This window comes from Grampus griseus, assembly GCF_964374135.1.
Source record: "Grampus griseus genome assembly, chromosome: 5".
Lineage (NCBI taxonomy): Eukaryota > Metazoa > Chordata > Mammalia > Artiodactyla > Delphinidae > Grampus > Grampus griseus.
The window spans coordinates 134,709,407-134,723,445 of NC_138998.1; the positions used below are offsets into that span (position 1 = coordinate 134,709,407).

General features: G+C 48.3%; 1 protein-coding gene across 1 annotated transcript in view; it reads left to right on the forward strand.

Annotated features, from left to right (window-relative positions):
- Positions 1–5,106: 5,106 nt before the first annotated feature.
- The window catches only part of DOP1B (DOP1 leucine zipper like protein B), a 108,080-nt gene continuing 99,147 nt past the window's right edge, over positions 5,107–14,039 (forward strand). The window contains exons 1-2 of the mRNA XM_082655204.1: positions 5,107–5,205; positions 11,094–11,251. Coding sequence (XP_082511330.1) covers positions 11,114–11,251 — 138 coding nt within the window. The 5' untranslated portion in view covers positions 5,107–5,205; positions 11,094–11,113. The remainder of the gene's footprint in view (positions 5,206–11,093; positions 11,252–14,039) is intronic.

The window sequence follows — 14,039 nt, forward strand, 5'->3', positions numbered from 1 at the left end:
TGAATTCTGGTGTTGTAGTCCGATTCTGTTTCTGTCCTTGCGGGGCATTGATGAGAAAGTGTCTAGTTCTGGGACTTTCCTGGTGGCGCAGTGGTTAAGAATCTGCCTGCCAATGCAGGGGACATGGGTTCGAGCCCTGGTCCGGAAGATCCCACATGCCGCGGAGCAACTAAGCCCCTGCGCCACAACTACTGAAGCCCGCACACCTAGAGCCCGTGCTCTGCAACAAGAGAAGCCACCGCAATGAGAAGCCCGTGCACCGCAACGAAGTGTAGCCCCTGCTCACCACAACTAGAAAAAGCGCGCACACAGCAACAAAGACCCAACACAGCCCAAAATAAATAAATCAATTTATTGTTTTTAGAAAAAGGAAAGTGTCTAGTTCTGGAATGGAGCTGAGCAATTTTGCTCTGCCCAAGCTCTAGCCTGAGAGGGAGATGCACATAGTCCGGTGGTTCTCGAATATTAGAGGGCAGCCCAATCACTTGGAGGGTGTGTTAAAACATTGCCTGGAATTGGGGCCCAAGAGTGGGCATTTCTGTCAAGTTCCCAGGTGCTGCTGGTATTGGGATGGCACTTAGAGAACAACTAGCCTCCTGAGAGGTCCCAGGGCTGCAGAGCGGGTCCCAGCCACGTTCCAGGTGTCCCTTGCTGTTTCCAGGTTGTCGACTCTATAAGCATGGTGATTTATCCTGTTTCCTTAGTTCTGCAACCCTGCTTTATATCTCATTCTGTTTTCCTACATGTGAGTACATTGAAATAGGTTCTTACACTCATGAAGTTGTGTGGCTTGAGGGACTTGGGAGGAATGTCCTTATTTTGTTGGGTTATGGTTTCTTCCATAATAGGTTTTCCGTTTGGGTTTTGCATCCTGTGTTCTTCCCAGAACGTTTGCAAGGTTGCCCTGCCACTCTTCATCTAGTTCATGCCTGGGCAACTTTGTCCAGACCATCTCTTTGCTCTGACACACGCAGATATTTTCTCCTTAGCCTATTCTGCTCCCCTGTAAGATACAGCCCAGGGTGGTTCTTCAGATGCCCCTCCCTGGGCCCCTTTTGCGGTCTCTCTGACAACAGGCAACTCCACTGCTTTCAAATGAGACTGGTTTTGCAAGCAGCCTCCTGCGTTCTGGTTATACCCTGCAGAAAAAAGACCTGGCGACCAAAGGTTCTTACAAAAGACAAGAAATATACTTGCAAAGAAAGTTTGCAAGGGAGTCAAGACTTCAGAAGGAATGGGTAACCAAACAACAAAAATGCAACAGGGGGCTTCCCTGGTGTCGCAGTGGTTGAGTCTGCCTACCGATACAGGGGACACGGGTTCGTGCCCCGGTCCGGGGTGATCCCACATGCCACGGAGCAGCTGGGCCCATGAGCCATGGCCGCTGAGCCTGCGCGTCTGGAGCCTGTGCTCCGCAACGGGAGAGGCCACAACAGTGAGAGGCCCGCGTACTGCAAAAAAAAAAAAAAGATAAAGAAAAGCAGCTACAGCGTGGCCCAAAGAGAGATGGCCCCTCTTCTCACAGTGACATCCATTCCCCAGCTTCAGACCATCCCTGAGATCCTAGGTTCTAAGAGATGCTCTAAGAAACTCTTGTATCCTTTAAAGAAGTTTCCCTTTTCCTTAAGCTGGTCTGAAGTGACTTACTGTTGCTTGCAACCAAAAGGAATCTAACGAACAGAAGTGCATAAAAATGTTTCATAGTATGCTGTAAAGGCAAAAATATCATGAAGTGAGAACCCATGGCGTGCTAGTCCATATGTCACGCTTAATACTTTCCTGACATTGTTTTATTTATTTATTTTTTTGCCGTACGCGGGCCTCTCACTGTTGTGGCCTCTCCCGTTGCGGAGCACAGACTCCGGACACGCAGGCTCAGCGGCCATGGCTCACAGGCCCAGCCGCTCTGCGGCATATGGGATCCTCCCGGACTGGGGCACAAACCCGCATCCCCGGCATCGGCAGGCGGACTCTCAACCACTGCGCCACCAGGGAAGCCCCTGACATTGTTTTACATAATTCTCACAACAGTCCTTTGAGGTAGGGATTAATGTCATTTTTTCAAGTGAGGAAATAAAGGCTTGGAGAGGCTGATTAACTTATTCAAGATCACACAACTAAGAGCCAAGAGTCAGAATTGTATCCAGGACTGTCTGACAGAAAACTTCCTTGGTGCCTAGCACTTGGTACATCCAGCTTCACTATGACGAGTCTAAAGACCACAGGCAACTCCCCTGGTGTAAAAATTAAGGAAGATGATACATTGAATCTAAGGGATTTGTAAGCCATATGGTTATTAGATCCCCAAACCAGCCTCTGTGCGAACTTTTCCATAAAGTAGATACATGAAATACGGTCTTAAAGTGACATATTTTATGATTTATTTATTTGGCCCTGCCACATGGCATGTGGGATCTTAGTTCCCCAACCAGGGATCGAACCTGCACCCTCTGCAGTGAAAGTGTGGAGTCCTAACTGCTGGACTGCCAGGGAATTCCCTAAAGTGGCATATTTTAAATGGATTATCTCATGCGTGTTTTTAGGCACGAAATGGTGCCGAGATCCCATCCACATCAGCTTCTCTGTGATACACTTTTCTAGGTTGACACCCGTGTGGGAAACCCACACACAGCATCAGCTTTAGACCTGGTCTGTAGACTGTGCCCTCACCTACTGAACTGTAACAGGATTGTGACAGCCCAAGAGCCCAAACAGTGATACGGTGGAGATCAAAGCAGGAGATAATGACGATCCTGACAAAGGTTTACTCGTTACTGCAAGTCAACCGCAAAGTGGGAACAGCATCAACTTCAGAACTAGGCAAGATTTCTACAAAGATGGGTGGAGAAGAGACGGGCTTGGAGGGTCACCAGTATCTGCACACGGAAACTCAGAATGAGTTTCCCTGGGCCAATCTTCCTGACAGGTGGGCCAGCCTGACCCATTTCCTCTGATTTACACTGCTTTCTTCACTCTCAGAAGGGGTAAAATTCTGATTTAAATTAAATCTGAAGTGCCCTAATTAGTTTGAGTATTATTATGCAAGGAACCTATGTTATTTACATGTCTTAAACAGATGAACACAGCTCAGTACATCAAGGGTGACAAGACAGCTTGACCCAAGTAAACAGATCCTTGTAAGAATAAACTTTTAAATCTTAGTGCTGTACATTTACATATAATCCTGATTATAAATGGAGTTCTTTTAAGGGTTTACACTACCCTTATTTGTCAAAGTTAATTTATATTAACCTCCCACACACCTGGCATTCTTCAGAGCTAGGTGACCTAACTATAAGGGAAGTGTTTTATTTTATATAAATGCACTAGGACAAAGTTGTACATGGTGGTTTTGGCACAAACTGATTCTCCTTAATGGTGGGTATAAGCAGTTCTTTTATCTCTGTTAGTTCAATGCCATGTGCAGTGTGGCTAGGATTTGAGAAACCTAAAAAAAAAGAAACACCTGTTTGTCAACTTTGTTTTTGTAAAAATGGAGCTTATCGCATCTTCATTAGGAAATCAATTTTCATGAAATTAATTCTTTGTCTTGCAAATGCTCAATCCTTTAGTTTTCTTCTGTTTTTACTTTAAGACCATTCCTATAATTGACCATTAGAGGATTTACATCTGGGACACTTGGTATATGCCAATTGGGTGGAGATGGAATCAGAATCAGAAGCCTGGCTGGTGAGAGGTCCAGCATCCCAAACTATTAAAACATTCTTGCTGTTTGGGGGGAGGTGATAGATCCCCTCGGGAATCTGATACAAACTCTATACTCTTTCTCCAGAAACATACATAAACACAAAATATTCTACACAATTTCAACGTGTTCATGGACTCCCCACTCCCACCCCCCCAAACTCTTTCATGGATGGCCTAGCATTTATGAGTCCCAAACTAGGTCTGAAAATTCCCAGGGGACAGTGAGGGGTTAAATTGTTAGAGGCTTCCATAGAAATCGCAAACTCAATCAACAGGTGCCACTGTTTTGGTTGGCTGGGAGCCTGAGCTGGTGCAATCAGGATGCTCAGGTGAAATTTGCCTGAGTCCCGTCATCAGGTGCTTCTCGCTCTGCAGCTGTCAGGCCAGGTTGGGTGCATCTGGACTGTCCAGGTCCGAAGGCTCCTGAGGATGACAGGAAGGGGTTAGAGTTTATCTGGAAACATGAATGCTCTTTGGACTTGATGTGAGGTCTCCTTCTGAGCCAGAGCCCACATTAAGAAGCTCATTCCAGGAATTATCCACCTCGTCTTCTCAGATGCCAAAGGTCGGAAAAGTGCGGCCTGTGGGGCCGGCGCACCTTACCAGGGTCCCCAAACCTCCAGCGGCCCGAGCGTGTACAGAAGGGTTCATTTCGCTTCCTCCCCAAGAGTTTGGGTGTAGTCCCGATGGCCAAGTGCCATGGAGCCCACCTTTCTCGGGTCCATCGGTTCTCCTTGTCTGTAACTCCAAACCTCTCCTTGGGCCGGCTGATTCACTGACCGACGTCCCCTTCCATTTGGGTGTGTCGGGGGAAGGCCCAGATGAAAGGCGGAGCCAAACCTCCCCCCAACCGGTGCGATGTCTCCCCAGAAGCAGACCCGCGGCAAGGGCAGGAGCTAGTCGTTCTCGTTGAGAGCGACGCCCGCCGCCGGGAAGCTGCGGGTGACTTGAGCCCTGCGCTCTGGAGTCCGCGTTCAGGACCCGCCCCCGCGCGCTGAGGACCCGCCCCCGGGACCCACCCCTCCAGCCGAGCCTCCTGGTCCCGCCCCCCAAGCCAAGGGCCCGTCTTCCGGGCCCTGCCCCGAGCGTCGAGGACACTCCCCGGCCTCTGCCCCACTCACCGAGCGCTCTCCCTTAGCCACGCCCCCCACGCGCAGATGGCCCGCCTCTCCGCCCTGCCTCGCCCCGTCCGCAGAGAAGCCCCACCTTTGGCCACGCCCCTATACGCCAAGGGCCCGCCTCCCGGCCCAGCCCTTCTAGGCTCCTCCCCACGCACCGAGGGCCCGCCCTTGTCCCCGCCCCCAAGCGTCTAAGATCCGTCCCCCCCGGCCCGCCCAGTGTCCTGGAGCCCCGGCCGCTGCGGCTCGGGAGCTGCGCTTCCTCCTATGTTCCGGCTGCCGGCCGCGCCGCGGCTGCCGATCGTTTAACCCTTGGCGTCCAGCTCGGCTCCTCCGCGCCTCCCGTGGGCGCGCCCGCTGAGAAAGGCCGCCGCCGCCGGTAAGTCAGGCCGGAGCCTTCGGCCGCCAGGCGAAGCCGAGGGAGCCGGGGCGTCTCCTCTTGCGGGTCCGTGAGCGGCAGGTGCTTCCTCTCCGGGTGCACAGGGTTCGGGCGGCGCCTTGGAGGCGGGCCTGGTGTGCAGGTGGCTCCCCCGAGCGCTGCCGGGGCCCGCCGGCGCTCACTGCTGCAGTGCGGGGGCGGCCCTAGCGAGGCCGCTAGTGGGCGTGGGCTCCGGCCCCGGCCCCGCAAGGGACAGCCCGGGAGGCTAAGCGGGGTCCCCTCCCAGTTCCCCCGGCTCCCCGCAGCGAAGGAAGAGCGGCCGGGCCCGGCGTGGCCTCTCGTCCGGCAGGTGGAGGTCAGGTGGGTCACGGCCCGGCCGCCCCTCACCGCGGCCGGCGGATGCCGAAGCCGCGGCTTTGTTTGCTCGAGGTCCTGGTCGGGGAGCAGAGCTAGGGATCGAGACCTTTATAAGTTGAAGCCTTTCCTGTTAAGGGAAGACCCCCCAAGTCTTCCCGACTGTCCGCAGGAGAAGGGATCCCAGCCGTAGTGCGCGCTCAGCCGCCTGGCCCCTCCGTCTTGCAGGATTGCCAGCTGCTGCCTTCCTGGATGGTCTTTTACCAACTCAGTGCCGCTGCTTATGGAGTCTGTTACCCTCAGGTGTTTCCCTAACCTGGGACAGCTGCCCTACACTTGGGAGAATCTTTGCAGCATATTTTGGTAAGGCAGTGGAGGCGCTCCTCTGCCCCCAAGGCTTTCTCCCATTATGTATCTTACATTTTTGCCACCTCAATTTAATTACCACTCTGAAAGACCCGATTCAAAATCACGTGCCCTACTTGATTAAACCACTTGCAGATGAGTGTTTCTGTGCTGTTACTGAGGATCATTATCTACTGATAAGTGTTCTGGCTCAAGGGAGGGTGACTCTGACACTTTTCACTCACCTATGTTTTCATTTAACTCAGAAACGGTCCTTCGTGTAAACATCTTTAATACTAACTTCTTTTGGATCTAGACAGTTGATTTTTCACTCCAACTTGTTTTCCTAAGAAATTAAGAATGGTTAAGGTGAGAGATCCCCAGCTGACATTTTCCGTTTTCTGGCGGATTCATCTGGTCTGATACGCCTGTTTATACGACTACTCCTTTGGGTGTAATTGTTAGGAGGCTGTAGAACTCTATCAGTCTTACTGAGCTATTGAGTCTCTCACAGAAAAGGTATCCAGAGTAGATTGCAAAAACCTTGTCAAAAGAGGTCTATAAGGGCTGCACTATTAATTTTACCTGTAGCTTAATGTAGTCGAGGCTCTGTGGCACCTGGCTGGCCTGAGCTGGAATCCTAATTCTGCCAGTTGCTCGCTATGTGACCCCAGCAATTTTCTGGAGTGCCTGATTCCCAGTATCCTCACCTGGAGGCTGATAATACCCATCTCTTAGGACTCTTGTGTGTTGCATGAGAGAAATACATGCAGAAATGATGGATTTGCCAAGCCCCCCCCCCAGAAGACTCGCTTACTAGCATAGTAACAAGTGCCCCATATTTTGAAATAAAAGAGCTTGCATATTTCCAAACTTCTCACCAGTGCTGTTAGTTACATTGAATAGTACTTTCTTCTTACAGCCAACCATAACATTGAACTGCTCCAGTTACCTGCTCTTACCGGGCTGACGCCTTCCTAACCGTGAGCAGTGGTACCCCTCTGCCACCTCCCCTCCTAAACACATGTTATCGCTGACAAGGCTCTCTTCCTGCTAACAAGCGCCCACACCTGTGGACTTTGAGGACGTCTCTGCTGGTAGCTGGGCTTCCTCTGCCCTTCTTGCCAGCATCACTCTGTTACATCAGCCCACCCTCCATCACTGTGCCGCGTTAAATTGAAATTACATGTTTAGGTATTTCCTCTTTTATTAGGCTCTGAACTGTGAGAGTAGAACCCTGCCTTGTTCATGTTTCTTTCTCCAGTGCGTAGACACCTAATACAGTGAACAGACTGCATGGAGTATTGCAGTGGTTCAGAGACACGGGATTTCAGACCTGTACATTTCCTGGAATTAAAAAAAAAAAACTTATGGACTGTAGGGATGTACTAATGTCTTATCTCTTTACTTGGCAAAACAAACTACACCTCTCCTTACCATCCTTGATATTTTCAAAAAGTATGAAGGCTATTATTTCAGAAAAAGGGGCAGGCCTTTCCAAGAATGAGCAGGCGATCTTACTGTGTGCCTATGCATAGCACAGTATATTTTTGCAGAGAGGCCCAGCATGTGCAAAGGCTCTGTGGTAGAATGAGTTGTCTTAGGACAAGCAGAGTGCCTTGAGGAGAGTCAGGTGGAGCCTTGTAGGCCACAGAATGGGGTGGGGGGAGTGTGGACTTACTGTAGGCTTAATGGGAAGAGTTTAAACATGGTGGGGAAGTGCTTTATGTTTTAAGAGGACTTGGAGTGCTGTGTGAAAGTACACTGGAGAGGGGCAAGAGTGAAGGAGAACCCTTAGGAAGCTTCTGCAGCAGGCTTGCAGGAGAAAGGTGGCTTGCACAGTGGAGAGTCCACGGGTATTTTGGAAGAAGAGCCAACGGGACTTGGGTTGAGTGTGACAGGTGAAGAGAAGGAAGAGTCCAGGACAATGTTGAAGTTCCCATAGATGGTGGGGCCACTTTCTGAGGAAAAGAAGACTGGAGAAGGAGCAGGTTGAGCAGATAGAATCAAGAGTAGAGGGTTTTTTAACACGGAAGCAACTTAAACGTCCACTGACGGATGAATGTATAAAGAAGATATGGTGTATATACATGCAATGGAATATTACGCAGCCATAGAAAAGAGTGAAATAATACCATTTTTAGCAACATGGATGGACCTAGAGATTATCATACTAAGTGAAGTAAGTCAGAAAGAGACAAATACTATATGATATCACTTCTATGTGGAACCTAAAATATGACACAAATGAACTTATCTACGAATCAGAAACAGACTCACAGACATAGAGAACAGACTTGTGGTTGCCAAGGGGGAGGGGAGGTAGGGGAGGGATGGGGTGGGAGTTTGGGATTAGCAGATGCAAACTATTATATATAGAATGGATAAACAATAAGGTCCTACTGTATAACACCGGGATCTATATTCCATATCCTGTAATAAACTATATTGGAAAAGAAGAAACAAAGAGGGTTTTTCAAAAACAGTGTTATTGAGGTATAATTTACAGACCATAAAATTCATTCATTGAAATACACTGTTCAGTGATGTTTAGTAAATTTACAGAGGTGTGCAAACATCCCATAATCTAATTTTAGCACATTTCCATTACCCCCCAAAAGAACCCTTGTGCCCATTTGCAGATACTCCCCTGTTCGTACTCCCCACCCTAGGCAACTACTATCTAATCTACTTGCATCTCTACAGATTGGCCTATTCTGGGCATTTCATATAGATGGAATCATACAATATGTGGCCTTTTATGACTGGCTTCTTCCCCTAAGCTTGTAATTTGCAGGTTCATCCACCCCGTCACATGTTTCAGGACTCTGTTCCTTCTCATTGCTGAATAGCGTGCCATCGTGTGGCTAGACCACGTTTTGTTGATGGACACTCGAGTGTCTAGTTTGGGATGCACCTGGCTTGAGACACGCGTGCCATATCCGGGTGGAGAAGTCAAGGAAACACTTGCATGAATTTGGGCCTTGGAGGGGGAGGTTCGGGAGGTTATAAATCTGTGGGTCATGAGCATGAAGATGGTATTTGTTAGTTAAAGGAATGGAGAGATCATTGAGGGTGGAGAGAGAGAGAGAAGGCCCAAGCTAGGTGCCTGGGAATGCCAACATTTGGCAGTCGTGTAGAGGAGGATGGGCCTGCAGAGAAGGTACAGCAGAGATGTCGGTGGGCCAGAGGAGTGTGGGCAGACAGGAGGCTGTTTGGAGAAGGAGGAAGTGGCCTGCTGCACCGTCCTCCTGCGAGGTGAATGAGGAAACAGGGTCCACTGACGTTGGCAACTTGAAAGTTGTGTTGGCCTTAAGAAGACCGCAATGGGCCCAGAGCAATCGGAAAGTGAAGCAGAAGATATCATGGGAGTCTTACGACCTCACTGTGGCCAATAAATGAAAGATTGAGGGTTAAACATCACGTTGTCCCTGCAGTTCAGTTTCTTCCATCTGCGATATCTGGCTTTTTATTTGACTGACTACATGCAGCTCGGTTAGCCAACTAACTCCAACTCAGGGGATTTAATCATGTCACCATTGCTCCGTATTTCTCTCTCCTTTCAGACCACGTCCTAGTGAGATATTACTTAGGTTCATAAATCAAACAGGATTGTGTTTGGTTGTGAGTAACAGAAAACTTGATTGAACGGCGGCTTAAACAAATTAGCTCTTATGTGCAGAAAACAGTAAGTCCAGGGGCAGAGTGTCCAGGGTTGGTATGGGACCTTCTTAAAGCCATCTGGGGCCTCAACTGCTCTGTCTTTCCACTTATGCAGGGAAGTCGTGCCTTAAAGATGGCTCTTTCCTCGTGGTTGCAAAATGTGGCTTCAGCTCCAGCATCAAACCTTTGTTTCGGGCAGAAAGAAGGGGAAAGGTGGAGGACAACAGGCCAGAAGAGTCCCCCACCAGCAGTTCTATTTGTCCAGCACTGTCATACGGCCACCTAGCTGTAAGGGAGGCTGGGAACTATAGTGCCGCCCTGAGCAAAATGAGGGTTCTCTTAGTGTGGAAAAGGGGGCAAGGAATTTGGTGTGGGTGCCTGCCACACTTTAAATAGATCTTAATCAGATGAAGACTAGAGAAGGGAGGCAAGTGGAAACCCTAAGGCATCACTTTTGAGAAAACATTGGAGTATGGAGCTTGGTGACAAGTCTAGAGAACGATTTGACATTTCCACGCCTTGTGGAGTGCTTTTCAGAGCTGTAACTTGTTTGAATAGACTGATGGCTTGACCTTCAGATTTTTTTTTTTTAAATGAAGGAGTAAAAACAAAACTTAAGCATGTATTTCTATATGTTATAATGTATAAATGGTGGATGTTTTCAAAAAGGCAAATCTGCAGCATCTCATGTTTCCTTTTGTCACATTGGGGATGAGAAGAAAAGGAAATGGTTGCTGTTGGCATCGGGCTCAGGTAGTCGACGTCTCAGGCTTTGCAGTAGCTGCAGTGGTTCATATATAATGAATGCATCTATCCACAGGGGGAAAAAAAAAAAAAAGAAAGAATCCATCAAAGAATATACAAGGGCCAGAATAAAATGATGACTGCTTGGGCCCTGGTGTGACACACCTCCGCGCAGACTCCTCACCCAGGGGCATAGAGCTGTCGGGGGCCTGGCAGATAATTGGCACTTAGTAAATGAACAGGCACGCGGTGGGTTTCTGACACCACTGCTGTCAGACGCTTCACCCTTAGGTCCTTTTTTTTCCTCCTGGTTTTCTTGTAGAATATTTCCAATCCTCTCTCCGAGTCTAGTTGTAGAGGATTGGATTGCTAAACCAACTGTTCAATGAAGACCATAGATCTGCTTTTCCTTAGGTCTTGGAAATGCCCTATGCTGGGGGGGACCGCCTGCGTTGAGAATTACCAGTCAGCAACAACATGCAGTTAGCCACTTTGTGACTTGGCTCCTAGAATTCACTTTGTCCATTGAGTGGAACTCTAGCGTTTTACTTCTTTCTGCTCTGTCCATTTGTCTCCCTCGGAGTCCAGGAGGGCCGGAACCGTTTATCTTTTATCTGCCATCGTGCCTGGCTCAGCAGCCTTGCTAAATATTTGAGTTGGATCGCCCAGCACGTTTGTGCATAGGAACGTTTGTGGCCGTGTGTCCCCTGGGACTCTGGGCTGGGAACGCTTTTCATCCTCGAAGAGCTGCCTCATTTGTTTATTCACTGATTCCCTCTTAGATACCTTCTCTGCTGCGAGAATGGACCCAGAAGAGCAGGAGCTATTGAATGATTACAGATACAGAAATTACTCTTCTGTGATTGAAAAGGCTTTAAGAAATTTTGAGTCCTCCAGCGAATGGGCAGATCTCATATCCTCACTGGGCAAGCTCAACAAGGTATGTGGGGCGGGGAGTGTTTGGATTGCAGGGAGGCAGGGACACAGCTGTCCTTTTATTATTTCAAGGACTTGTCTTTTTAATATTACACTACATGCTGATTACAGCCATTAGATAAGAAGAACCACCGATAATTCTGTCACCCAGAGTTACCCACTATTAACCTATTGGTGTACGTTCCTCCCCTTTCAGCCCTTTTTTTCTGAGCATAGACATGCAGTGTGGATATAGTCGATAGAAGAGCTGAACAGTCTGTTTTCTCAACAATATTTAGGTCTGAACAAGATAAATTTATAAATTATCCAGTTATTCAAAGATGAATTGTCCTTCGGGTACTGCTTAGGGTCTTTATGGCTTTTTCTTCTCCAGTCTACTTTTTTCACCATTTTACTGCAGACTGGTAACTCCTAGAAGAATAAAGGATGAAATAATTACGGAAATCTGCCCAGAAATTGTGCATGTGTTTGGACGAGGGAAAAGGGGTTGCGTCTGAGTAAACCAAAACTGGTCGCATGTGGGCTTGACCTCGTGTTCTGTGGATGGGGACCATTGTATTTTTCCATCCTGCCCAGAAGGAGGGTGACACAGTGATGCTCAAACACTCAGGCGACCACTGTGACCTGTAGGAAGAAGATACCTGGGCTCGAAGAGGCTGTGCCTGGCTCCGTTACTGTCTGGCCAGGGCTCCTGGCTGTGATACCTGACTTTGGAGCCCGAGTGCCATATGGGAGCTGGGAGATGTCCAGCCTAGTCTGGGAGGTCCCCATTCCCCAGGTAACACACACCAGGGGACTCTATAACAAACCTCGCTAAAGAGAAAGAATCTGTCCGTTTACCTCTTCAAGGGACCAGGGTAGGGAGAGTGAGAATGCGAGCAGCCTGACCACGGGGGCAGCGCCTGGGCAGCCATCCAGCAGCAACCTCCTGAAAGCAGCTATCAGCACCCACAGATGGCAAAGAGGAGATAGGCAGTTATTACAGGCAGTGGCCGGGAAACTGCACGGTCTCTGCAAAGTGTATTTACAACATGTGAACATCATGGCTGGTGCTGGCTGGGGTGGAGACGTGTAATAAAACAGCAAATAAGGGCTTGAGAGTGCTTTGGCTGTAGAGCTCTGACTCAGGACTTTTTCTAGCTGAAGGTAACATTCACTGTCTTAAATGAAGGTGGGTTGCCTTTCCAGGGGAAAGCGAGAAGCCCTGGAATGGGGCTTGGACAGATTCGGCTTCTTCTAGATGTTTCTCTGTTTTAGTACTTGACTCTCCTGGAATCTAAAAACAGCATACTTTTGGGGAGGGGGGGTGTGTTCATTATTTTTTTGTTGAGTTAAAATTCATGTAACATAAAATTTACCGTTCAGCCATTTTAAAGTGTGGGGTTAAATGGCTTTTAGTACATTCATGATGCTGTGCGACCATCACCACTATCTAGTTCTAGGACATTTTCACCACCCCAAAGGAAACCCTCTCCGTTACTCCCCTTCCCCTGTCCCTGGCAGCCACTAATCTACTTCCTGTGTCTGTGAATATTTCATACAAAAGGACTGGTACAATGATGTGATATTTTGTGTTGGGCTTCTTTCACTTAGCACGTTTCCAAGGTTCATGCACGTTGTAGTGTGTATCAGTACTTCATTGCTTTTTATGGCTGAATAATGTTCCATTGTATGACAGACCACATTTTGTTTATCCATTCATCAGTTGGGTTTCTACCTGTTGGCTCGTGTGACTAGTACTGTATGGATATTCATATACAAGTTTTTGTTTGAACACTATTTTCATTTCTTCCAGGTCTATACCTAGGAGTAGAATTACTCAGTCATGTGGTCATTCTATAGTAAACTTATTGAGGAACCACCAAACTGTTTTCCTCAGTGACTGCCCCATTTTACATGCCCACCAGCAATGTATGAAGGCTCCAATTTCTTCTCAATCTCAGTAACACTTATTTTCAGGTTTTTTGTTCTTTTTGTGTGGTACGCGGGCCTCTCACCGTTGTGGCCTCTCCTGTTGTGGAGCACAGGCTCCGGATGCGCAGGTTCAGCGGCCATGGCTCACGGGCCCAGCCGCTCCGCGGCATGCGGGATCTTCCCGGACTGGGACACGAAGCCGTGTCCCCTGCATCGGCAGGCGGACTCTCAACCACTGCACCACCAGGGAAGCCCTCATGGTTTTTTTTGATGATAGCTATCCTAGTGGGTATGAAGTGGTATTTTGTGGTTTTGACTTGCATTTCCCTAATGACTAAAATTTTGAGTATCATTTCATTTGTTTATTGGCCATTTGTATATCTTCCTTGGAGAAATTCCTATTCAAGTATTATGTCCATTTTTTAACTATGCTATTTGTCTTTTTGTTGTGATTTGTAAGAGTTCCTTATATCAGTACATTCTGGGTACTGGTCCTTTACTGGATATATGATTTGCAGATTTTTTTTCCCATTGTTTAGGCAGTCTTTTTTTTTTTTTTTTTTTTTTGCGATATGCGGGCCTCTCTCTCCTGTGGCCTCTCCCGTTGCGGAGCACAGACTCCGGACGCGCAGGCTCAGCGGCCATGACTCACGGGCCTAGCCGCTCCGCGGCATGTGGGATCTTCCCAGACCGGGGCACGAACCCGTGTCCCCTGCATCGGCAGGCGGACTCTCAACCACTGCGCCACCAGGGAAGCCCGATAGTGTCTCTTGATGCACAAAATTTTTAAATTTTTGATGAAGTCCAATTTTAACGTTTTTTCTTCTGTTGCTTGTACTTTTGGTGAATATCTAAGAAACCATTGCCAAATCCAAGAT